Genomic DNA, 26,548 nt, shown 5'->3' on the forward strand with positions numbered 1-26,548 from the left:
TTACAATACATTTCAAAACATTAGTGGCAAGAAAGCCAGATCTTATTTTCATATTTCAGATAATGAAAAATAGGGCAGACCCATCCCAAACAAAATGTCCACACAAGCAATTATTTTGCTCAATTATGGTTGAATTAATGTCCATTCTTAGAACAATTAACAATTTTAATTTTGGGGATAAAACTGTTAATAATAATAGATTTGAAAGTTAAAAAAAACAACAAAAAACAACATATGTATTTATATACAGTATAGTATACAAATGTCAGCATTTTGGAAAATTCAAATTCAAGGAGTTCTCTAGATCAAATGTCACCCTAAACAGAAAATCACACTTAGTATTTTTATAGGAAAAAAAACAATCTGCACACCTAAGTAGCCATTGTCGCATGTACTAAAAGGTGAAAGTATCATTTGGGAGCAAAAATATGAGCTCCGACTACAGCAACTGCAATGCACTACACTGTGAATTAATTCCCAATCTTTGGATTGGCCATCATCAATGTATACAAAAACAAAACACTTCAACCTTAATATATAAAGCCCCAAATGACTTACACACAGGTGGAAACAATTGGACAAACAAGGTGGCAGTGGCCCTACAAGAATAAGGAAAATCTGTATAATTCAAAGAAAAACTAATATTGTAAAAACAAACAAGCAAATAAATAATGAACACACTTACACACACACACACACACACACACACTCACACACACACACACACACACACACACACACACACACACACACACACACACACACACACACACACACAAATACACTCATTATAGCAACCACAGTACTGCAATACCAGCAAATGGCACAAGAAAACAGAGCACACAGAGCCCATACATTTATGACATGTTCAAAAATGTCCAAAATGCTTAACATTGTTGTAATATGGGCTATTCTTTATTTCTCTATTTGTAACTTTTACTTTTTCAGTGCCATTCAGCACCCATTGCACGCTTGACCGTCCTGGAAGGGGGATCTCTCTCCTTGAGGCCCTTCCCAAGGCTTCTTCCATTTTTTATCCCTAATAAGGATTTTGTGGGAATTCTAATTTGTTTTTCTTGAAGGTCTAAGGTTGGGGGGTGGGGGTGGGGGGGGGGGGGGGGGGGGGGGGGTGTCGTTTTCATTTATTTTTCATAATGTGGGCATTCTGAAGCCCTTTGAGACTGTAACTGTAATTAAGGGCTATACAAATAAACACTACTTGACTTGACTGGTAGTCACTATTACAGTATGAAATTTTAGCTTATATGTAGGCCTAAACATTTTGGAGGAACACAACTGTTTATTAGTAATCAGGAGAGATTACTATGGGTATGATGATTCAGGAAACATATTGGACCCGAAACAAACACATCACCACTATCACATAATAACAGCAATAACTAGCATCAGCTACAAGCAAGTTCAGAAACATTTTCAGTTGAATACTAAAAGAAGACAGAATTTACCTAAAACAAGTTGGTGTCAAGACAAATGCTTTATCCCCTTTTGTCTTTAATGTCGACTTTGGAACAGTCGAAAGAGCTTCATCAGGAGATCTCAGACTATGCTTCTGTACATAGGGAATAAAAAGCTGAGGCCAATCCCCTTAAAGCCAGAGCTGTAATTAGTAAATTCTTAAAATTAATTTTAATACCCAAAAAGAAGCATGACATTTTTTTTTTTTTTTAATGAAATAAAGCATGCCTGTCTTTAGAAAATAGAACAAGTATTGTAGGATCCACATTCATTCATTTGTTTTTGAAGACATTTTGTATTTGTTTGCTGCTCCTTCTACTTTGAAGCCAGTGGATTCAGTATGTAACCGGATGACTCATTTTATGGTCTTCATTTACAGTCCTACATTTACATCCTAAATAATTCAAATTGATATCTTCTTAACAAAAAACAAACAACAAATAAATTAACATTGTGATGAGCAAATGTAGAACCCATAGGCTCATATATTTTCGTCAAAACTTAAATTATTATATATCACAACAAAGGAAGCTTATTCTGTGATGACGTTTTTCCTTGGAGGGATCACAGTCAAAAAGGCTAATGGCAGAGCAATCAAAGCAGCTCCGATGTGGTGTGTTTGTATAAAGACTTGATGTAAAACATGACATAATGTCAATATTTGGAAGGTTATGAAGACAAGACAGATTGAATACAATCGAAACAGAGTTTAATAAATACAAGTCCACATAATGATCTTGAAGACAGCTGATGCCTTTGCTAATGGGTCTGATAGCCTTTTGTGTATCTTGGGAAGGATATGATTGGGCGAACTGGATTTAAACAATTAAAGAAATTATATAAGGTAAGCACACACTGTATTTTTGACAGCCATTTTCTTGTAGGATCTGGTATCACCAACTATCTTAGTAGTTTAACATTAGCTAACTTTAACAAAAAATGCATCAGTAACATCATGTTCTATACCAGTCTGCAAAAAGTTTCAAGAGGCTTTAGTGCTCATGGGATAAAGGGAACTTCTATGCAAAGGGGGTTGCAACAGTGTCATCTGAGTCAGCAGAAAGTGTGTTCATTAATGTATCAGCTTGGGACTTAAAAGGTTTTGCCTGCCACAGTTCTTTGCGAGACAGGTTCAATAACTGGCAGGATCCACATGCCCATCATTGTCGTGTTAAGATCCTCTGAAATCCCCAGGTCAACAAGGGCGGCAATGAACATCTAGTGGTTCAAAATGTCAAAGGTAACAGAGGATGAGGGCTGAGGAGAAAGAAAGAAAGAAAGAAAGCTCTAGCAGTGTGGAGTTCTTCAGTGACAGCAGAGTGCAGTTTCAGTGGAATGACCCGCTTTCAAGTCAGACTTATTGGGGTCCAACAGGCTATTGTGTGAGAAATAATGAGAAAGTCGGTTTTAGGCAGCACATTCAAGTGTTTGGAAAGAAATGGAAAGAGCAATCCTGGTCTACAATTTGTCTGTTGTTAGGTTTGGGACCATCAACCGTGATGGTCTGAAAGGGGGGATGGGACGGGGCTGAGAGGGCAGGTGGCAGGTCTGACGGTGGAAACGAGTTTGAGGCACCTGTGGAGAGACACACGTTAAGCCAGAATCAGTGGAAATAAAGGAGGAGTTTGAGAGTGAATTAGGGGGAGAGCTAGAGGCTAGTTGGGAGAAGGCGCCTCGAACGGTGCCAGTCTTCTTTTTAAAGTACGTGGCAAAGTCCTCGGTGGACGGAGGGGAGGGAGGAGTGGTTGCAGGGGGACTGAGGAGAGAGGAGAGGAGAGAGAAAAATTTCAACAAAATGTAGAAACTGATAGGAAGGTGTCTGATGGAGAACATAAGCAGAGAATGGAAGGGGAGAGGGATATGAGATTTGTCGGTTTGTGACAGTGTGAGGTGAGACAACACAAGGGCTGGTAGAGAGGGGAATGGAGACGGATACGAAGTGATGGCCTGAACTAGACTTTGCCAATTTAGATCAGACAATTTCAACTGAATCATTACAGATAAAAGAAAATACAGAACAATTCTTAGCAAAAACACTGTGAATTCATTCCTAATCTTTTGGTAATTATACCATAATCAGATCATACATAAACAAGCCACACCAACCACACATATCAAGTCTCAGTGACCCACAGGCAGATGGAAACAATTTGCAACAAAGACAACCATTTAAGCCAACCACATTTAGTGTTACTTTGATATTGAGAGACAAGCACACCACATGAGGGCAGCATTGACTCACACTGCTATTTGCCTCTCTGACGGTGGTGGCAATATATTTGGAAGGCAAGAACACAAGTAAATCTGTCACAAAAATTTTAAGGCTAGAAAAAATAACTCAAAAGTAATTCCAACAATATGGTCAATTAAATAATAAAGACAATAGCAATAACAAAATTATAATGGGCAATAAGAATCAGTGTTTCTCTGGAAATGATTTAGATGCTGATGTGTTGTTATAATTTACAGTGACATATGCATGTGTAGGGGGTGGTACTGGGATGCCAGAACTTGATGAGCTCCCTAGACGTGTTGTGAGCCTAGTCAATGAAGTTAAATGTCAAATGTGGGATGTACCCACTTGATAAACCCAATGACACCCAACCCTGTTTCCTCTTACATCCAAGCTAAGTCTCTAGGCACTCCTATATAGAATAAGAGATTGTTAAATATTGCTGCTGTCATATGGAAACCTCATAACTCCAATTTTGGTGATTTTCATGTTTTAACTTCAATTGAAGGATTATATGCTCCTCTATGGTTGAGAAAATTCGACCACAGGAAACCCTTTCAAACCATTGACCAAAGTCAAAAGTGCATGGCGGTCAAGTTAGAAACAAGCCTGTTTTTCCTGAGAAGTTGACATTTTGGAGATACATAGTTTTCATACAACAGCAGCAATATATGGAAAAGATTGAACAGAGAAATAAGAAATACTTTCAAACAGCCTTTACCCCATTGAAGTAACCTGTTGTAAAGCTGAGCATTGTAAACATTAGTTGCAACTTTAAGGGCCTATATAATGTTCATTTATGTTTTACAAACCACTTATTAACCATTTACTAAGTGCAATCATCAGTTGTACCTTTATAATAGCAGCCCATAATGCTTATTTATATTTATTGATCATTTACAAATACTTTTAAAGTGGGTTAACCCCAACTTTAGCCAGGGCTAGCTGGCCCTGGTCAGGAGCAGGTTAAGACCCGACTTTTCAGGGTTATACACAGTGTGCAGTGTGAAAAGGGGCCAAAATAACCTGGTGTCTATTCTTACCCTAGGGCTAAGCTAGAATGTGTAATGTGAGAAGCAATTAACTATGGCAATCAAAAATCATTGATTTCATTTCTTAACAGATGCAATACAATAAACAGAATATGATGTTACTATCCCTTGTGCCATAATCCAAGGTGAGCATTCATATAGAGGCCCAATTCAGACAGCTGTTTAAGGAAAAATAAGCAAAACTAGGTAATTTTGTTCACCTATCCAAAGGCGTTTAGTTTAGGCGTAAGAGAACATTGACTAACACTGGTTCTCAATTTTGGTCCTGCTGGTTTTCTATTCTACCAGGTAGTTAACTGGACCCAGGAAGTACAAGTACAGCTGGAAGGCGGGTGACACAGAGGTGCAGCTATGTGGGGCCACGACCGGGCAAGCTGCAGATGTGCGCTTGATGAAGGAACTAGCTACTCCTTCTCACAGTAAGGAAGGTGTCCGCACCAACCATTGAACTGATGAGTGAATGGGCTTGATTTGAGTTGGTATGCTATCTGAAAGCCTTTTTTCCTATCTACAGAGACAGCCAAGGCAGGTGAGTATAAGGGAGCGAGGATGGAAGTGTTCCAGACCTAACCATACTCTGCAGGTGGAGGCTGTGGGCAACAACACTACCAGATTGGATGAGAGACTGATTTTATAAAAGAAGGGAGTGAATGATTCCCTCCCTTTTTGTCTCTCCTTATTCCTCAGCAGTGGGGCCCGTTCCAGATTGGCTAGCTGAGTGGGTGGGGTCGGCATCTAGTATGCAGTGGTATACATTCACTGTGTAAAGGTTAAAGGTCCCATATTATACAACACTGCTTTCCTTGCCCTTGATTTGTAGCCCTTAGTGGCATCACTCAGTGCTGACAATCTGCATTTGACTGCCCCAAGGTGAATAACCACTCCCTCTCACAGAGTCTCATTTTCTAGCTTTTCTAGCCAATCAGAGCAGTGGTTCATTAGCATAAGATCAACATGCACAGAAAACAGCCTGTTCTTTTCAATGGAGACTCTGAGAGGCTGGAACACACACTACAAAAGCTGGATTTAAGTGGGAGTTTTTATGCTATACACTCTACAGACATTTTTTAAAAAGGCCACAGGGAACTGTGTTGGTAAAAAAAAAAAAAGAGTAAAATATGGGACTTTTAAGAGCATGCCAGTATTAGTGTGGTGTTTCTAGTGAGCCTTATCCTGTTTATTCACCTTGTATGTATCTTTTCTTTACTTGCCTACTGTGTCCAGACAGCTGGAGTGAGTGACACATCAGGTCAGAGCAGAGTGGGAGGAGGGAAGGTCGAGGGGAGGTGCAATCTGTTCATTCTGGCACCTGGGTTTTAAATGTGTGTTGAAATAAATAAATCATATTTTTCCTAAGTACAGTTGTTGTGTATTGTGTGAGAACTAGTGGAGGCGTTGTGTAAACTAAACCCCACAATGACAAAATTCCAGTTGCTGATATATGGTGATATATGGTATGGATTCCACAGACATTTTCATTATTATTATTTGGGGATAAAATTGGTCTTAAATCTTGGTCTTTGTTTGAACTGGCATTAAAGAGGTCTTAGAAAGTTTTACATTTATCTTATAGAAACGTGTAGTCATCCTGATTATGGTCATAAATGCAAAGATTTTTTCAGTCATAATTGTCTTCATTCAGATTTTTCTCAAAATATCATGATAGTATTGAACTGTGAACCCAGTATTGTGTATCGAACTGAATGATCTCAATGTCTCATTACATCCCTAGTAGCCAATTGTTAATGTTTCTGGCTTTCTTTAATCTGGAAACAAAATGGAGGTGTTGCCTAGCCAGCAGATTCTTTGTAATGTTCCTAAGTACTTGACCGAGGGCATGCATGCTTTTGTATTTATTTTGACTTGTGTCATATAGCCAAAATTTCACATTTAGCTACATTAAGATTTAAACTAGATCCATTAGAAAAAACATTAACCAGTTCAACTGCATTGAGAATCTGATGTTTATCTTCTAACAGAGTACAATTGTTTTGGAAATAAAGATATCCCTTTCACATCTGCATTGTTTAATACGCAGTGATAATAATTCAAAAAATTGTGATGTCTATATTTAGAATAATAGAACTATTAATATCTATGTATATAATTTTAATTACATTGATAAAGGCACTCAAAATTTGAATAATCTAAGTGATTAGGCCAGATAATCATCATAAATAGAGTTGATGGGAGATCTATAGAGCTAGGAGATCTATAGGAGATCTAAAGCTATCTTTTATCAGAACAGAATACAGAAGGCAATGTAAAACTACACCAAACATAAGTCCTTGATTCTTCATTTCTCAGCGTAGCATAGCAACAAACCAGAGCATTGGCCCTGTTAGCTCTGTATATGTGTATATATATATATATATATATATATATATGTATATGAATAGATAAGAGGTTCATCCTCCCACCATATATTTAGACCTACTGAGAAGATTATTGGCTAGATTAAAGTGAAAATCTTACATAGTTTACCTTTAATCGCAAATTCTCTGAATTCAAATTTGACAAAAATTCCCATGTCTCTCCATGTTTACATCACTATTTGTATAGATATCATCTACTAAGTGTTGTATGTTGTAAATTTATCTTTTGAAAGCAAATTGTTGAATTACCAGCATCCAGGACATCCAGATGTTTGCAGGCATAGGGGTACTAGTGTGTGGTCTGACAGAGGAGCAGATTCATGAGAAACCTTTAAGTGTAACTAAGAAATGAAGGAGAGACTAAAGCTTGGACTAATCTTGATTCCAAAAATTCAGAATTATGTTTGCATTACTGCATTTAGAGAAAGAGAAAAAAGGCCATTTCTTTTAGTGTTATCCATAATACCCCTTACATTTAACAAGGTAACCTTTAAAAAGCTAAAAATAAATGATTGAAAAAGAAAAAAGACATAAGAGAAAAAGGAGCAGTGATAAATGAGTAATATAGAGGTAATCAGCAAGGGCTGTTACCTAGAGAAATTGGATGAATTTGTTAATCCATTTTCATAATCCAATAAGAAGTTTACAATTTTGAGATTATTACATCTTAATGGTTTTAGACCACTGTTACCATAAAAACTGTTACTTATGAGTCATTTTGTAACTGCAATTAGATGAAGGACATTATTTAGAAGCATTACTGCATCTAAATACTGCTATCGATGGCTGCTTGAATTGCTACCTTGCCTTCATTAGCACTGTATGTGAATCAAATAACATGCTAAGTGCTTTTCCCAACAATCACGTTTGCTAAAAATGTACCTGCAGTGTACTTTGTTTGGCCATGTTGCTGTCCCAGAGATTTCATGACAAAAGCAGCTGGTTTGATTGGTCAGATGAATGTTATTTCTCCTCCTCCCTCTGTCCTCCCCTCACTTGTCGGTTCTCCCTTCCACAAGTTCTGACAGAAAACTCTGCTCACAACCTGTTAGGGATCCAGTGTCCTGCTCAAGGACACTTCAGCAGGGTAGATGCTTTCTGTGGCAGGGGCTTGAACTGGGTCCTTCAACAGTCTATATAATCACTACATTCCAGTTCCAGTTTATTTAAAGTCTCAATACACTTAATATCAAGAATCCGAAGTGACTAAAACTTCACAATAAAATGTACATAGAATGAAATAACACCAATGAGGAAAGCAATCACACACAGCAATCAAACCTGGGAAATAAAATGTAATCATCTCTGGAATAAACTTGCATGGCCAGTTAGGGCTGGTTGTACAAGAGCGAGAAAAGATTGGTCTTGAGTCTGGATTTGAAGATTTCAATGGAGCCTGCCTTTGTAATTGTAGGGAGGCGTTTATTCCTCCCTATATTTAAGAAGGTATGGAGCACAGTAAGAAATGTTCTGCTGCCTGCTGATTACTCCTTGGCTCTTGGAAGAGTCAGATATCTGGCACACCGAGAGCGTAGGACACACACCGGTGCATATAGAACAATAAGGTCTGCTAAATAGACAATGCACACTCATGTAGAATTCTATTTTTAACAGTGCCAATCAGCTCTGGCTTCAATTGGGAGCCAATGTCAGGACAAACGTGTTATATGGTCACATTTTTTTGTTTCGTTTTTTGTGATCAATTGTTTTTATTTTAATTCCCTAACATAAAACAGGGATCAGCACGGCACGGTACATCCACCCATAATGTACATTATGTGTTGCTAGCCTCAAGAGAATACATACATATATACATATAAAATAACAATGCCAAATGAGGAGTCTGTAGGCAATCAAAAAAGTGAGTAGTGCTGATCTATGATCTGTGCGAGACTATAACGATGAATGACAGCAGCCACTCTCGCTTGTACAATGTATGTGGAGGCTTCCATCTACATGCAATCCCCACTTCTGTGATATGGAAAGCTCCATGGTTGAGCTGTTAAGTAGCAGCACTTGTGGTATAAGGGAATGGATTTGCCAACAATAGAGGAGAGTGTCTCGGAAATCATCTTCCAGAAATCCATCACCTGAGGACATTCATATGTAAAGAGGTTCCCGGCTTCTCATGAGAACAAAAGGAAAAATTGGAAGACTGAAGAATTTTCATCTGGAAAAGTCCCCGAGGGGAAAGATAAAATCTACCGTATGTGCAAACGTGTAATGGATAGTTTGATGATCCGGATTCCTTGAAGACAGAATGGCATTTGACCACACTGACTGCCAGTTGAAATCTATTGTAAATGAAGTGAACTAAACCATGAATACTGCTGGTATGGTGTGGGCCCATCCCTTGTTTAGTGAAGTTTGTTGCATGGGGTTACAGATGTACAGAGCAAAGAATACATGAGTGCTTGATTGAAAATGGAACATGCAAATAATATATGGAAATGTGGAAGGAAGAAGAAATTTGACAAGTAAAACCAAATAACAAACATCGGGGTTCACTATGAGGACAAGAGATGGGAATGACCTGGTTGCTATTGGGAAATGTTTGGAGCATACAGAGTTACAGTTATGCAGTTGTGCAGAGCAATTTTTTTCAGGTGAAGTGTTAGATGAATGTTGACAAACCATGTATTGACTAATCTGTTTTCCATGTAAGATGTCTTGTAGGTGAGATTGAGAGGTGCAGGTGTTGATAAGCAGTCTGTTATTCTTTTGGCAGAGATCCATAGCACTTATGCAAAAGATGGTGAAATAGAAGTGCAGTGTGCAATGTTAACATGAGTCTTTAATTTAAAACAAGAATATGTAAGCTAGTTGTATAGGGTAGTTGTATGTGAGTATGTGGCTAGTTATAGTTGATTGAGAAGCATTTGGAGTCACAATGCACTGGAAGGGAAAATGCAGGGTATATGTACAGATTTTGAGGATGACATGAGACACTGAAAATGTCAAATGATATAGATATAAGCATTCACTGCACATATCACAATGTTAGGTTGACACAAACAAGATCCATCATGTTGAAATTGCTTTAAATCGTATTTTATCAACGCACCGACGCTCTGGTTTGATGTAAGCAGCATAGGTGGAGCTAATCCGAATTCCAGAAATTACAACAGGGTTTCACACTACTACTTATAATAATACTTACAGTAATGTAGCCTAATAGGAATAGGAATTCCAGCAATAAGCATATGGAGTTGTGCAATTTTTCAGCATACCAGAGGCATAGCTGAGCCCCTTCACATTAGGGATAATTCTCAGACCAATCCCTTGGCCAAAAATTCTAAAACATTTATCAAACAAACAGAATATGAAAACATATGGAACATATGACTAGGATTCCTGGAAAAGTGGAGTCATTGTTCAACAGATGTTACCTGTGTGCCAAATAGGACAAAACATTTCCAGTCCATGCACTGATGCTATCATTGCACCTGGCTATCAATGCTAGCTTCAATCACATCCGCATACAGAAAGCAAGCGTTTCTGCTTGCCTACCGAATATGCAAACACAATAATCATTGCATGTAACATTACAATACACAACAACCGATCAATAGCCACTTTATGTGCGGTTGGGAAGGGACAGGAAAAACCATGAACATCCCCATATTGTAGCTCTGCTAACTAGCTACCATTAACACTAGCCACTTTTAATAACCATAACCACAGCAATGATATATTACGTTGCTGGCCATATACTAACAGTGATAGGTTACAGAAATACTTACTCAGTAGCAGTTACTTTTTAGCCCCGCGACAGCAGGGGCTCTATGGATGGTATTGTCAGTCCGTTCGTCGGTCGCTCGCTCGCTCTGTTCACCACTTCGGACCACGTTAGACTGCAGACTCTCAAGCAGGAGACCCGAGTTCGATTCCCGGCAGAGACATTTCTATAAAATTAAATGTCGCGGGGCTGTTAGACTCTGTATTGTTAACAGTACTAAATTAGGCTACATTACCAGCGTTATCATGCAATACTAATCCCATGTGGAAAGAACATAGCCCTCCGGACGGGATAAAATTCTTGTGGTGCTGAGGTAGAAATTACCAGTCACCAGACCGCCCCTGGTAATACTTAAGCCATCTGGAGAAGTATATCTGGCCACCCTAAACTAGCATGGTGATGACTTTAAAAGTTCACTTATTAGTGTAGTAAGACAGTATCTAGCTCTTTGTCATTAGAAAACCCTTTCGAGCTTTTCAAGCACAGAGGGTTGTGGTGCAATGTCGATGAGGGACGCAATTCCATCAAACATGGATTGTACCTTTAAGATAAGGGATTGTAGTATGGTGAGAGCCTTAAGTGTTCTGTTTCATGCTATAATCAGTTGGTATGTTAACATTGTTTATACAGAGAAAATAACATTTCAGCACTAAAAAATGGCTTGTATTTCAATGTTTCCTAAATTTCATTAATTATGAATAGCAGCCTTTTGATGGAACCAGATGCATTAGAAACCTAGTGAGTAAAATAATTAAAAGAAAACTGAATGAAACCTCTACACACATCATACACATAATACACAGTAGAGACTAACCAGGTTTCTATTGACCCAAGCAATGTAGACACCTTCAATTCAACACTAGCAAGCGTAAGATAAGTGCATAGCCATTAGATTTGTCAAATAAAACTTTAGTGCAAGTGTCATTGATTGCCTGGTGTTCAAAAGAAGATGAATGACTACAAATGTTATAAAATGTTTTATTGGTGTAAAGCACTAAAATCAAGGGGTAACTTTAAAACCAGCGTCTGGCACTGTACTGTTGTATAGGTGTGCTATTGCAATTGCTGAGATAGAAACAAACACAGGGTTTGCCAATAAGAAAGTACACAGAACTACCTTGTTACCAAGAGCATATTACAAAAATGTGTCATTTAAATTCTCAGACATCTCTGCCGCTCTCCCCCCCTCTCTTTCTTGCACACACACACACACACACACACACACACACACACACACACACACACACAGAGCTATGCATTGACACACAACGGATATAAGTTCACAATGGTGTTCGCAAAGACTCCCAGATTAGGAGTGTTGATTTAGTGGATCAAACCACTTGTCTATATGATAATATTCATTGTTAGAGACTAACTCTGATCCCAGATCACTAATTCTACTTTGAGAGCTTTAATGAATACAGAAAACTATATAATTTGCATAATTTTGCCAAAGCCATTTCATGAGCTCCTTCCATGGAATATTTATATTTTCTTTCGTTCACCAGGAGCCGGGCAGTGTAGCCAACAGTGACCAAAGACAACAGGGTTTGATAGTGAGAGACAGGGGAGAGAGAAAGAAAAACAGAGAAACCACAAAAAACAGAGGTAGGCGCTGTAAGAATCCCTAACAGAGGTTGTGTGCTGTTGAAGCCTGACCTGAACCCCATTGAGGCCAAAAGGACTAATTGTTAATTAAGCCAGGCTGATGAAAAAGAGCTCAAGTGTAAATGAATGTGTCACTCTGGAGAAGCACTCAGACACACCTTCTACCCCCACAAAGGAAAATCAGCATTATTTTAAACTTGACAGCGCACTCCAGCAGCTCAGAATGACTAGTTATTATTCACGGTTAAATTAAACTTCTGATGATGTTGGTCAAAAGAGAGAGGGGGATGAAATGAATGAAAAAAAAATCTCCAAGAGGGGGAAGGAAGAGGACATAGTCTGTGGGAGACAGAGGCTAAGTCTGTAGCGCCAGATGAAACTGTGTGTGCAAATGTGTGTGTGTGTGTGTACGAGGGTGGTGGAATAAATTGTACCTTGGGGCAAAAGGTGGACAGAGGAATAACACTGAGGAATTTGAAAGGACATCACTGTTTTTTTCTAGAGAGGACAGAAATAAAAGATAACCGCAGTCCCTGTTATTATCAGAATCTCCCCAGACCTTTTTGATGCTCAGCTGTTTTATCGGTGGCTTCATCCCCCACTCCCGCCTAGCCCTTGCCTGCCCCTGTGGCCTGGGGGCAGGACTGAGGCAGGTTCAAGGTGATGTCCCTCAGACTGTCCCTCTCCTCCCTGATCTCCTGTAAGTCCAGTTCAATGTGGGACAGTCGGCTCTGCTGCTCCTTGGCTGCCGAATGCAACGTCTGGATCTTCCAACCCAGCGCCGGGCTCTCCACGCTGCCACGGAGCATGCTCAGACGGCGCGCCGTCTCGTTCAGGATGTGGTCAAAACGCTCCAGTGGCACTTTCCCATCTGGTCCAGACATGCAAGAGAGAAGACAGATGGAGGAAGGAGAAACCTTGGACAGAGACTTCAGAAGTTTCCCTTTTTCCCGCAGGGGGTTGTCTCGCTAAGGGCTAGGCGCTATACTTTCGCAGATTTGTGAGGTTTAATTGGAAATCTTGTGCCATTTTTCTAAATCCCTGGTCGTGTATTTGGTCTTGCATTATTATCAACTACTACCCTTGATCTGTGAGCGCTAAGCTGTAAGGAGGGTAAGGACAAACGTTTGGCTTGCTGTGTTTGAGGTCACTTTACCTCAGTTGCAGGGGCGGAAATCACGGGGGGGACAGGGGGGTCCGGACCCCCCCTTCCTGGGACTAACAGAGAGTTGTCCCCCTCAATATATCATTGTAAACATAACTATATAATTTTAAATAATATAATAATATGCATTGAAAGCACTTGTGCTAATTATAGACGCAAAACAATGCGTTTTTAAGTTTCGAAAGATTGAGTCCCTCTCTCATATGCCTCACAGTGGTTTGGTCCACTGCCTACCTGCCTCCCCGAACCCCCACACACACACATTAGCCCTCGGTACGAGTGTGTGTGGAGGATCTCTGGAAGTGTGTCAGTGGTGGCAGACCTCCAGTAAGTAGCTGAGGTTAACTTAAAACAAAGGATGTGTCAGACATTTTTCTTTACTTCTACCACTCAATAGAATAAAACACATTCACAATTGTAATCAGACTACATTTTGTTCCGTTACCTCGCGGTTGAATCTTGTGCGTCAGCGTGTTGGTACGGAGCCGCGTCTCCTAATGCATGTGTGTGTATGGAGGCAGGAGGTCTGTCCACAATTAAAATCCTCATAACTCGCTGAATTTTCGACCGATTTTCAAGCGGTTTGGTTTGTTACAAATGCCAGACATGTATTTATGATACAGGATAGTTGGTTAAATTAAAATGCGGGATTTCATACCAAAATACTTTATCTTTTGTAGATGGTAACAGTAATATTTCTATAATATAATATTTAAGATTAACTTACCCTATGTAATTAGGTTCTAAGTATATTATTTTTTTCTTACTGCATGTAAAATGGCTGCCACTATGTAATTTTGTTCATAATTTTGGAAATAAATGAAGACTTAATTAATAAAAAAGACATAATTACAACAAACATTATGTTAAATATAAGTAAGTTTCTGGCAGGCTTCATAGCGTTCTGGACTTTTACACATTGACAGCAAAACATTAGAGATCTGCTTTTTCGGGAAAACTAAATCTAATTAGGCATATATTAGCTTTAGTTCAGTTAATGGGTGTTGCATCTCACCTACTACTGTAAATAACCTGCATGCTGTGTGTGTGTGTGTGTGTGTGTGTGTGTCTATTTGTCAGCCAGTCAGTTAAAATGGCAGAGAAAAGAAAAACAGACATCCGATCATTTTTCAGTGCACCGAAACGCCAAGTAGAAAGACCCCAGTAATATCAAAGGCAATTTGATAAAATCTTCATAAGAAAGGAATGAAGTGCTTATGGAAATGTTTCATAATGGACCTCTATATACATTTAATACAACAGTACTTTTGGCGGCACCTTTGGTGTCCCCTTCAGGAATTGCTCTTGAGAAATTTTTCTGTTTATTGTCCCCCCCAACAGTGAAATGAAATATCCGCCCTTGCTCAGTTGTTGTCAACTTAACAACTACTGAAACTGCTGCTCTGAGGGTTGGAAATGGCATAAACGAGTCAGGCAGATTAACCAGTGACAGAGACTTTCAATCTTTTGAAATCCAAAATCTCGCTCTTGAAAACAGGCATATGCCTCCGTATTATACAACTTATGAATCATAGATAGGTCATGATTTCAGTTCAGGTCAGTTGATGGTAGTTTTGTGTTCAAGATTTGATGCAACTTCCGATCTTTCTTTCTTGCTTGCTTTCTTTCTTTGTTTCTCTCTATCTACACACTCCTGTAGTCACACATTTCTTATTCTGCCATCCTTTTCCCCTGTGATGTGCTGCAGAATGTGTGTCGCCTGACCTGTTACTACCGTCATTTCTTTTTTAGGGTGTAAGGCTTGAATGTTTTGAGTCGGCACGTGACGCATGCAGTGCTGCTTTATTAAACAGAATGAGGCATACTAAGGCACTGCAGTCTATCTTTATGTTAATTTGGTCTAGAAACATCATTTTCTAAAGTTCCAATCACAACACACAACAATAGCCCCCGTCTTCAACGTCTTCGCAATTCTTACCTTCTAACCCTTAGTCTCTCTCTCATATCTACTCACAATATCATTGAAAGGCCAACTTCCAAAAAATATCTCTGTTTCTATCTCAGACTTCAGTCACAATACCAATCTTTTACCAACTCCAACATCCCTAACAACACAAAGACAAACAATATACACCAAGAACCACATTAACAAAAATAAGCAGACTAACATAAACCTGTTGCGGTCTGTGTACTGAATTCAGCACTTGTTCAGATTATGGTTCTCAAGTTCCACAAGAGAACTGAGATAGAATGACAGAACAGATATGAGCCCAACAACAGTATTATGGTCAACAAGGTTCATGTTGTGCTCAATGTGGATGGAACCTCACATCAGTGATTCACATAGTGGATCAGCCAATAACCTGATCACATTGATTTGGTCATTATGCTCTCCAGCATGGTGACATGTTAACCACAACATGCCCCTGCCGTCCTATTCACTTATGTAAATTGTACAATACATTATAAATAGTTCTGGACTCAAATGAATGCGTCAGATAATTATATCCAGTTGAATCATTTTAACCCACTTGTATTTGACCCAAGCTAACTCTGCTGGGCCCTGTTAACAGAAGACATCCCCGCTGTTCATGCTGAAACTCTACCACGGGGATAAAAAATCTGGGAAATATTTCCATGTTTAATGAGGCATTAAAAAGTGCAGAACTCTTTAGTGATCTGACATTTAGGTTCTAACGATACTGTATGAGTTTCAAAGACATAGAGGACTAAAAACTGACCGCAATGAAAATCCTCCAGAGGTAAGATGATTGTAAACTGTGACTTACCAATATTACCGATGAGCTCAGTCAGTGTAACAGAATAGGCCTCTAACTGGAGCTTGGCTGCTTCTATGTCCTCCTTCACATTGGTTAGGGACACCTCAGGCTGGGAATGACATAGATCCTTTCAGATTCCTATAGCCTATCAAGCTGCAATACAGCAAGTGGAGATATTGGAGTATTAGAACATGCACATGGCTGAGTTGTGTACCTCTGAGGTGATCTGGGAGTGGGCAGCGGCAGTCAGAGTCTTCTTCTCAGCCAGCTGCTGTAGAGCAGTGTCTATATGGGAGGTAAGCTGGGCAGATGCAGTCCTGGTGATTTTGGCCTGGGTCAGCATGGCCTTGGATTCCTGCACACAAAACATTTAGGAGACTGAGGAAAGATGCAAAGCAGCCGACTCTGGAGCTGCGCTAATTATCTACAGAGACACACAGACCTTCGCCACAGCATTTGCCGTGTGCTCTGCCTCCTTAGCGGTGGCGGTGGAGAGGCTGGAGTTCTCCAGAGCCGGTTTCAGCATCTTCTCCACCTGTTTCACCTTCTTCCTGACGTCAGCTAGAACCTTTTCCTCCAGGGGCTTCTCCTTCCTCACCGCAGCCTTGGTCTGGGCCTCCCGACGGGGCCACTCCCTCTGCATGTCTAAGGGGGTGCATGACGGGTAGTGAGATTTAGAGGAATTCAGTATAAACCGGGTCGTATTGTATTGCAAAATGTATGATTCAAATGGTTCATTTTCTAGTGCCTGATTTTGTATGAGGAATTTGTCTTCTGCCTATCCTGTTTAATTTTATTATCAGTTCTGTGAGAATTCTGGGAACACAAAATGACTTGACATTCTCTGCACGGATCATAAACAGTCAACATTTCCTTCATCAACTTGAACCTGTAAAAATTGTCAGAGCATTTCACTTCATTACATTTCCCACATCATCGCTGCGTTCAATACATGACAAGTAGGGCAAAACACTAAAACTGTGATGACACATTTATTAGAGTAACAGTTTTGTCAATTGCTGTTTGTTTTCACTGTGTCAGTATTTGACATTTCAATTTGACTGGAATAATTCAGTTGGATGTTCACCCAAAAAATCATAAAAAAAATAATGCAAGAGCGACAGAGAAGAGACAGACAGAGAGAGAGAGAGAGAGAGAGAGAGAAAGAGAGGCTCACCTTCTAGCTCTCTGTGCAGGGTGATGGCTTCTGACTCCACCTCTTTCACTGCCACCACGGATGACAGAGCCATGACCTTTGCCCCCTCAGCATGAGCTTTCAGCTTCAGAGAGACACAAGGGATGGAGAGGATAAAGATACAACATGACCTCAGGGGAACCAATACAAAGCATGCAACACAAAGGGGTCGAAGACTCTCATGCAGTGTAAACCGGTGTCACATGTAATGTGTATAGGAGCATCACCTGTCAGACAGTAAGATAGCACATGATCAGTTAAAAACATTTGCAATAAATTCTGGAAAAATCCAATAAATACTCAGCATTTCAAGTCATAAAACCAAATGCTGTAGTAAATGTAATCACCTCATAGATGCCATCCACCATCTCCAGGTTCTTGCTGGCAGTCTCTATAAGAGGATCCATTTCCTCTCTAATCTTGCTGATGAGATCCTCTTTGGTCTGGACATGCAGGACCAGCTCTTCTGTCTTGTTTAGCAGTCCCACACCCTGCTACACAGGAAGAGGAAATGGCATAAGACCCATATGCAAATTTGACACACATTCTATTTTTTCAGCCATTTCTAGAAAAGCTTCATAGTGTTTTGTGTGCCAACAGATGGTGTAGTGGTAAAGTCACCCTCCTTCTCTCCTGTGCCTACTCTGCGTCCCTCTCTGTTTTCCAAATGTTAAAGAAAATACTTGAAGGGGAGTTAACTGCCCAACCGTCTTAAAAAGAAAGATTGTATCTGTATATGAACCTATTTAAACAAGCTCAAATGCTTTATTACATGATACATGCAGTTATCACTGTCACATTAATTTGACTATATGATTTACTCATGTCTCTACAATGAACCATCATAATGCTTCAAATTCAATTTGCACCGTGCAGGAGCTGTCCACACTGACCTCTGTTGTGTGGTTAGTTTGACGTGATAGATTGAGCTCTGTTTGGTCGGGGTCTGGTGATGGGCTGGCATCTGTCAGAGCCAGCTGACGCAAGGATGATGTGATGTTGCCCAGGGCAACATCGAACCCAGCGGATTTCTCCTGCAGGACCAGCTGCTTGGCTACAGTATCATTCACCTGGGCTGTCAGGTTCTCCTTCTGCTGCTGCATTTCTGATAGTCTGATAGACAAGGGAAGAGAGAGGCCGAGAGACAGAGGGTATGTAATATATTTGTGATGGACATTATTGTCTATGGGGTTGTTGTTTTTAAAATGTGTGTAATGTGGGTGTGAACTGATATATGCCCTATCTTAGATGTGTTCATTTGTTTATTTAACATGCTTGATTTGATATCATCTTAAACTACGAAGGCTGGCAATATAAATTTGAGAACAAGACAACATGGCTTGTTATCAGTGAGTTCAACAAGCATCCAATCCCTAGTATCATCAATAGATCTCTTTCCATTGGCTTTGTTCCCTTAGCTTTCAAAACTGCTATTGTTAAACCACTACTTAAGAAATCCAATCTCAACTTGGAAAAACTTGGCAAATATAGGCCAATCTCTAACCTTCCCTTCATGTCCAAATTGCTGGAAAGGTCTATTGCTAATGAATTTATAGCTCATCTATCCAGTAATAATCCTTCTGATCAATTTGTCCGGTTTTATGTCTCATCATTGTACTGAAACTGCAATGACCAAGCCAAGGTGATAAATGATTTGTTGATTGCTGGACTCTGACTTAACATCAGTTTTGTTGCTACTTGATTTTAGTGCTGCCTTTGATACTGTAGACCACAATATTATCTTGGACCGTCTAGAGGATTATATTGGTATTCAGGGGTCAGCACTCTCCTGGTTCCATTCATATCTATCACATAGAGGAACTTGAACACATGACCTTAAATCTTGACGGCTATGTAATATCAAGCAAACTGTCAAAATCTTGATGTTGTTTTCAACCCTTCTCTATCTTTTGACTCTCACATTAAGAATATTGCCAAATTGCCATTCTTCCATCTTCGTAATATATAGCTATGTCCACCTCATTCTAACAATGACAGATGCTGAAATCTTGGTGCATGCTTTTGTATCATCCAGACTTCATTATTGCACTGTGCTCTTCTCCGGCTTGACTAACGCAGCCACTAGAGGTCTTCAGTTAGTCCAGAATGCAGAATCCTGACAAGATCAAGAAAATGTGATCATATAACCTCATTGGCCTCATTGCACTGGCTGCTGATACAAGCTAGAGCGACTTTAAGGTTCTCCTCCTAGCATATAAAGCTTTGAGTGCATGGTTAACACGCACTCATGGTTATATTACTTGTTTTGTCTTATTTATTTAATTTTTCTATCTTGTTTTAATCTATCTTTTTAACTTGTGTATTGTCTTAACCTTGCTTTTTGTTAATTCTTTGGATTGTAACGTGTGCTGAGACCCTTGTTGGTGATAATGCACTAAAAATAAAATAAAAAGAAATAAATAAACAATGAAATGAAATTGTAAAAAGAAAGCATGACAAATTCATGAATGGTGATAACCGCAGTGTCGTGGAGGCTAATGTGGCATTCATATAATCTCCACGAGCCTGCATACCCTGCTTTATAAATATCTATCTGCTTTGCTTCAATAGAGCACATGCACAAACATAACAATACATGTGTTTTAATTGTGTGCGCACAACAATCAAGTTCATGAGGCTCATGAGGTTCAGTTCATTTAACTTGTTTGGAAGAACACTGGAACACTGGAATAGAGTGCTCCTAATAGTTTTCAGTGCTTCATAACAGGCCTATTCTTGTCATCAGCAGCGGTCTTCGCTGACGCCTTATAATAAAGACTTATTGTAGAGGATCTCTCGTCTTCGGATAGTCGTCATCGCTACAAAACACCACTGACAATGTACCAGGACATGGGGAAATACATTTGGGAAATGCAATGCCCATCTGTGCATACACTGCTCAACTCACATCCTATAAACAGAAAATGCCACACACACACACACACACACACACACAAACCCAGACACACAGAGATTGATGTACAGCAGTCGTCCAAAGATTAACAGTATTCTCCTGAACCAAGTTGACTGCTGTTGGTAGGGGGTAATCAATTTTGGGTTCCTCGCTTCTTGCTCCCATCATGGCCACCGGAGGGCTTTTTGCATCACTCTGTCTAGCATTCAGGATAATCCTCACAGCAATCTCACGCTAGGAGATGCAGCAAGTGTGCAGCTAGTCCAAGAAAGCAATAGGCTTAGAGTGGAGGGAAGCTGTCCCCCTGTGGCTAAATGTCTTATTTCTATAACTCCAGTGTGCTGTAAAGGAGAAGACGTTGTGCTGTAATACAGGGATAGCTCTACTTTGGGAGAAATATATTGAGAAAGCACACAACAATTCAGAAACTCACGTAGCATGTTGGGATATTGCAATAAAGCATGCTTTATGTGAATGGAAAAAATCTGGATTGTTTGTGCAGGTGTGTGTGTGTGTGTGTGTGTGTGTGTGTGTGTGTGTTTGGGTCCTTCCTGCACTCACTGGTCCGTTAGGTTCCTGATGTACTCCTCTGTGGAGTTGTCCTGCAGTAGATCCATCAGGAGACTGAAGGTCTGCTTTGAGGCATTCACTGCCCTGCTGGCTATGGCCTCGATGCGGCCTGCCGTTTCTCTGTGACTAGAGAGAGAGAGAGAGAAAGGAGGACAAATTGAAAGAGGAAGAAAGATAAAGAGAGAGAAACACAGAATAACAGACCATTGCAGTTGCCGGAGGAGCGATGAAATGGATTTCAGCATTGATGACTTCCCCACACTGACTCTCTAGTCCAGACTTTTGTAACTACCACATAATAGCGCTGCATACTCTGAGCAGCCGAGGGCATCGATTCACTGTGGCCTAACCACTATGTGAGTGACAGGCTAAAAGAAGAAAGCCAGGAGAGGTGAACTTCCAGAGAGATTACTACGGTGGCCTTTGCTCATAATTGGCCACTTAAAGTCCATTGACCAGACTTACCTTTTCATTAGGACCTGTGAGTCATTGACCACAATGTTCCATTTGTTAGGTCCCGACACCACCTCAAAAGGAATGATCTATAAAAAAGTTACAGAGAGAAAAGAACACGCTGAACAAGTCTGAGAAGTGAAAGTGAATAGGATAAAATAATGAAAAAACAAGACCATGAGAGTAACAGCCCCCCAACATTTAATTATGTGGAAGCGTTCCTGCAGGGAATCGAACACGGGTCTCCCGATTGAGCGTCTGCAATCTAACTCCCTGTGGCGCACTTTCACCCACGTGACCAAAAGGGATTCCCAAGGGAGCTATCTCATGAGCTCCAAGACCTACATATTTGCTGAGTGGCTACACAAGGGCCACAATTCAAAAAGGTTCAAAGTAGAGGTCTGCATGAACTGTTTTTTTAATCATGCTCCCACTCACTCCCGCATTAAACGGACTGAAAAGTTTCATCCTGTGACGTCATGTTGTAATCTTCTAGCCATTGAGATATTAAATTATATTGAGTCGTAAATTACAGCGATTTTATTCATTTTGTTTCTTTTAGTCCCGTGTAATAGGTAAACAGATTAATATTGGTTTATATAGATTTCTTTCTGTTTATTGTCTATTCATTTTACAACCTACTTCAGGGGAAAGGGGAATTGGAACAATGGATTCAGTTTCAAAGTATGACTCGGCCCTTTGGAGAGAGAGGAGAGAGAGAGACTGATCCGCCTACTCACTATCCATTTGCTGGTGCTGAACTGAAGCGCAGTTAAGTGCCGCTTCTCGATGCTGTTCCTGGCCGTGGTGCTGAAACTTTTAAGTATGGATTCAACATCGCGCAGCTGATTCTCGGACCACTCGTTCCCGCCCACAGCACTAAGAATTAGTAACTGCAAATTTGGGTGGGGTCCCATGGGTCCTGCGTGATTCCTGCAGGAACGCAGGCCTCTAGTTCAAAGCAAGGGCACCTTGAAAATAGTCCCTCAAAACGTAAATCCCCTGAACTAGACAAATTCCTTATGGTCAGTTTAAGTTTTGTTGTGGTAAAAGCAGGTGTAAATGTTGAATGTTTCTTCAAGTGATATTTAATTGGAGAAAATGCAAATAAAAATGAGAAAATTGAATCAACAATTGACACACAAGCATTTTCTCTTCATTTTGGGGGGCTGCTCTGCTTATGAATGGGAAATTGCATTGCTCTTGCTCCAGGCTTACCCAAGTGATAAGGGCATTGGAGGTATGTCTGAGCATTCACACACACAAACGCACACACACACGCACACACACATGCACACAGAAAGAGAGAGCTATGCATTGGCAACACAAGCTCTCTCATTTCCCCCAAACCAAATAACATGGCAGCAGTATCCATAATAGATTCCAAGCCGCCGCGAGCGCTGTGGAGAGACGGTGAAAAGCCTGAGCGGTGGGTGCAGAACAAATCATTCATTTTAGCGTCCGTCAGACAAACTGTACGCTTTCTTTTGGAGGCATGAGCTTGCCACTCAGAAGGAAGGGGGGGGGGGGGGGGGGGGGATAAGAAATACTGTTTTGCTCTGGGGAATCTTTGTGGATCTATACCGAGGAGCTTGACTAAGACCCATCTAATCAGTATACAGCACCATCCCACAATGAGGACAACAAATCAATCATCTTTCACAGGATATCAGCCTGCTTGTGGTATGGCTGAACACTTATGATACGGCTATCAAGGGCATTTTATGCAATGAAGGATAGCATGACATGGACGCTGCCTATGTGATTAACAAAGCGCTGAAGATAAGGTATGTTTGATTTGCCTACCATGTTGTCCAGGTCCAGGGTTGCCTGCTTTAGTTGTTTCTGAGATGCTCTGATCATGAGCACAGAATCCGTGAAGGCTCGACACACACCCCGGCTCACTTCATTCCTCCTTGCCCCCTTCTCTCTCCCCTCTTCCTCTGTCATGCTGATGCCGCAGTTCAAAGCCGTCGTAATGCCGTGCAGCTGGGCCGAGAGCGTGCGGGTAGAAGCTTCAAGCACGGAAAACTGTTTTATGAAGGCCTCCCGTGCTTCTGCCAAAACAAAGAGCACAATGCAAATAAAAACCCAAAGATGCCACACTATGTCTTTCATGGGCTATTGCACCTGTAATGTCATTCGGATGTGCTTCCAACTCTTTGTAGCCGGTATGCTGCGTTTCAACACGGCTCTCGCTCACTGCGTGAATTTTGACTTAACGCAGCTTTCATCCAGCCTTGTTCATCTGTTGGTGGACGGATCCAATCCATTCTGAATCATGCCCAGATGTTAACACTGCGGTTTTGTCACAGTCTGACATTGTGTCCTATGCTGCTTCGATTCTAACCAGCTGCATAGCCACTTCTAACCTGAGCACCACAAGTAGAATATGTATCTTCTCACCTTCTTTATTGTTTCAAAGGGGTTATTACTTTGCTTGTCGATGGGTTTTTGTGCGATGCAAAATGAGAGAGAACAGGTGTGTGTGTGTGTGTGTGTGTGTGTGTGTGAGAGAGAGTAATTAGAAAGGACAGAGAAGAAAAGGGAGAGAGGCACAAAGATAGAGAGAGTGTTCATGTAAATGTCCCAGTGTGTGTGCTGTTTTGCATCAGTGTGCCCACACAGTGAGCCTGTCCCTCCCACGCTGTCGTTAAATCATTATTGGACCACCCAGTGTCTTGAAGACCAGGGCTGTTAACTGAAAAATCTGTGTGTGTGTGTGTGTGTGTCCATGCATGTGGGTATTGGGAGGGGGACTGTTGGACAACTGTTATGCTGATTGCAACTATAATCATAATAAACCAGGGATTAGAGATGCACCGCCTGTCATATAAATAGGGATTAAGTTGGTCACACAGCGCCTTGTTCTATATTGTTATGATTTGTCTCCATTTGGCCTGTGCAGCTGAGCCTGTAAGCCCTTTCCCCTCCTAAGATAATGAGAATATATCAGCATTGTGTTAAAGTAATTGGGAGAGGTTTGTATTGTTGCCTGCTTCCTGATTTAATCGCTTTGTTGTGTTGTATCTGTAACAGCGTCAAGCTGAAGAGACATAAATAGCATTAGCCCATTTGTGGAATGCTAGGGGCGGTTCAGTGTCAACTGTCCTAGCCATATTCGCCAGTCTTGTATGTAATGATATGGCATCCTGTCATCTCACAGCATGAACAATGCCAAAATATGACAAAATGGGTACAATGACACATAACTGATGTGCCATAACATGTCATAAAGCAAAGGCAGCTGGATGTCTTTTTAGATGTCTTGACCACATAGGAAACATGAAAACATTGACAGATCTGATTGGCCAAGTGGAATGATCTGTCTTTTTGGTGATGTTACCTTGGAAGGCCAGGAAGTCCTCCAGAGCGTTGGGTAGGGTGTCCTCCCCCTGGTGCTGAGACGCATGATGTCTGTCCATGTGATACTTCAGCAGGTGATGCTGCCGCCCAAATCTACCTCGGCAATCAAACTGGGCCAGGAGCTTCTCCAAATCCTGCAGGCGAGCCCTCAGCTTCCCTGCCTGTAATAGCACCGGGATTTGGCACGGACAGTCTCAATGAGAATACGAATTTTGTAAGATCCCACTGTGACCAAAACACAGGATTGAACAACAAACAACACCAGAAAATATCTATCCATCCAGATCTGTATTTATCTTTTCAGACACAGGGATTGAGAAAGGACTCTCGTTCTTGGCGTTGTGAAGCACCATAACATGAAAATGTAGTATTGCGACAAAAGCAATGAATAAATGAATAAATGAATCAACGACAGGATTAGGATAGAATACAGTTTACATACCCACATCCACTTACACTTTTCTCTGCACAGCATGTGGCTAAAGAACATTTCATTAGATAATTAGAGTAGATTTCTTAGAGCATATAAGTGCCTGTCTTAAAAGGGAATGATGCTGTCACTCACTGGCACATATTTGTTGTCCCTTGCATTTAAATGGTCCTACTTTTAAATGAGCCTGTAATTTCTCTGTGATTATGCCACTTTACAAACCAGGAGGCCTGCTCCACATTGGTCCTGTGTAATGATTATCAGGTTTGTCCTGCTGTTAGCAGAGATACCTGTAATTGTTGAGGGCATTGTGTTTAGATGGTAGGCAACTAAGGTGTAACTACTCCCCTCCACTACCTAATGCCACATGCACTAAACCTACACACACACGCCCATCTTCAGTCGCGTCATTTTGCCACTCAGCAACAAAAACAATACCTGGCAAAAATACATTCTCTTCTCCTTTACTTTATGCAATTCTTTTTTCCCCATTTTCCAGTTTCCTTTTAATATCTTTCTTGATCATTGATCACACCTGTTTTTATTTTTCAACCTTTCTCTCTCTCTCTCTCTCTCTAATTGTTAGTCTTCCTCCTTTCTGTGTGTGAGCCAGAGGAAAATGTGAATAGCAGAAAGCTACTAAGAAAGAGAGTAGGAGAGAGAAAGGAGGGGGTGACTGGGTACAGTGAGAGTAATTGCAGGTGTTCGGAGCAGACAACGCTTGGGGTGTTCACTGAATCGCTAACACTGTGGAAATCACAGCATGCAGTCGCACAGCTACAAGCTGGTCCAGAGAGAACACACAACCACTTTAGCTGGAACAAGAATATGTACAGAGAGTGGAAAAGCACCTCAGTGGTACTGGATTGGCCTCGGAGAGCAAAACCAAGGACAGAGACCTTAGCATATGGACGTGGACTGATACTAATCTCGAGGGACAGAGAGGAGCTGCACAGGACATCATTAGGGCAAATGTCTGTTTCTGTTTCACTACACATCCACTATTTACTTGCGATGTAGAATTACAAAGGAGCCATATGGCTATCATGACAGTCTACAAAGGCGAGATGAGCTGGGGGACTGTGCTATTTTGAGAACAAATTGCATCACGTAATGGCTGGTGCCAAGACATGATGCATGCTTGATGCACGTGTTTGTGCAAGCATTTAAGAATACATGCAGCACACACATGTAAATAAGCATTCAGTACCTCTCCTTTTCTCCATCTCTT

General features: G+C 40.7%; 1 protein-coding gene across 1 annotated transcript in view; it reads right to left on the reverse strand.

Moving 5' to 3' along the window:
* Positions 1 to 11,839: 11,839 nt before the first annotated feature.
* The window catches only part of lamc3 (laminin, gamma 3), a 93,298-nt gene continuing 78,589 nt past the window's right edge, over positions 11,840 to 26,548 (reverse strand). The window contains exons 18-28 of the mRNA XM_078286729.1: positions 24,868 to 25,048; positions 23,328 to 23,578; positions 21,534 to 21,610; positions 21,060 to 21,194; positions 18,478 to 18,697; positions 17,932 to 18,075; positions 17,567 to 17,669; positions 16,832 to 17,034; positions 16,604 to 16,744; positions 16,399 to 16,498; positions 11,840 to 13,354 (exon numbers count right to left, since the gene is read on the reverse strand). Coding sequence (XP_078142855.1) covers positions 13,092 to 13,354; positions 16,399 to 16,498; positions 16,604 to 16,744; positions 16,832 to 17,034; positions 17,567 to 17,669; positions 17,932 to 18,075; positions 18,478 to 18,697; positions 21,060 to 21,194; positions 21,534 to 21,610; positions 23,328 to 23,578; positions 24,868 to 25,048 — 1,818 coding nt within the window. The 3' untranslated portion in view covers positions 11,840 to 13,091. The remainder of the gene's footprint in view (positions 13,355 to 16,398; positions 16,499 to 16,603; positions 16,745 to 16,831; positions 17,035 to 17,566; positions 17,670 to 17,931; positions 18,076 to 18,477; positions 18,698 to 21,059; positions 21,195 to 21,533; positions 21,611 to 23,327; positions 23,579 to 24,867; positions 25,049 to 26,548) is intronic.

This window comes from Centroberyx gerrardi, chromosome 2 (genome assembly GCF_048128805.1).
Source record: "Centroberyx gerrardi isolate f3 chromosome 2, fCenGer3.hap1.cur.20231027, whole genome shotgun sequence".
NCBI classification, from domain to species: domain Eukaryota; kingdom Metazoa; phylum Chordata; class Actinopteri; order Beryciformes; family Berycidae; genus Centroberyx; species Centroberyx gerrardi.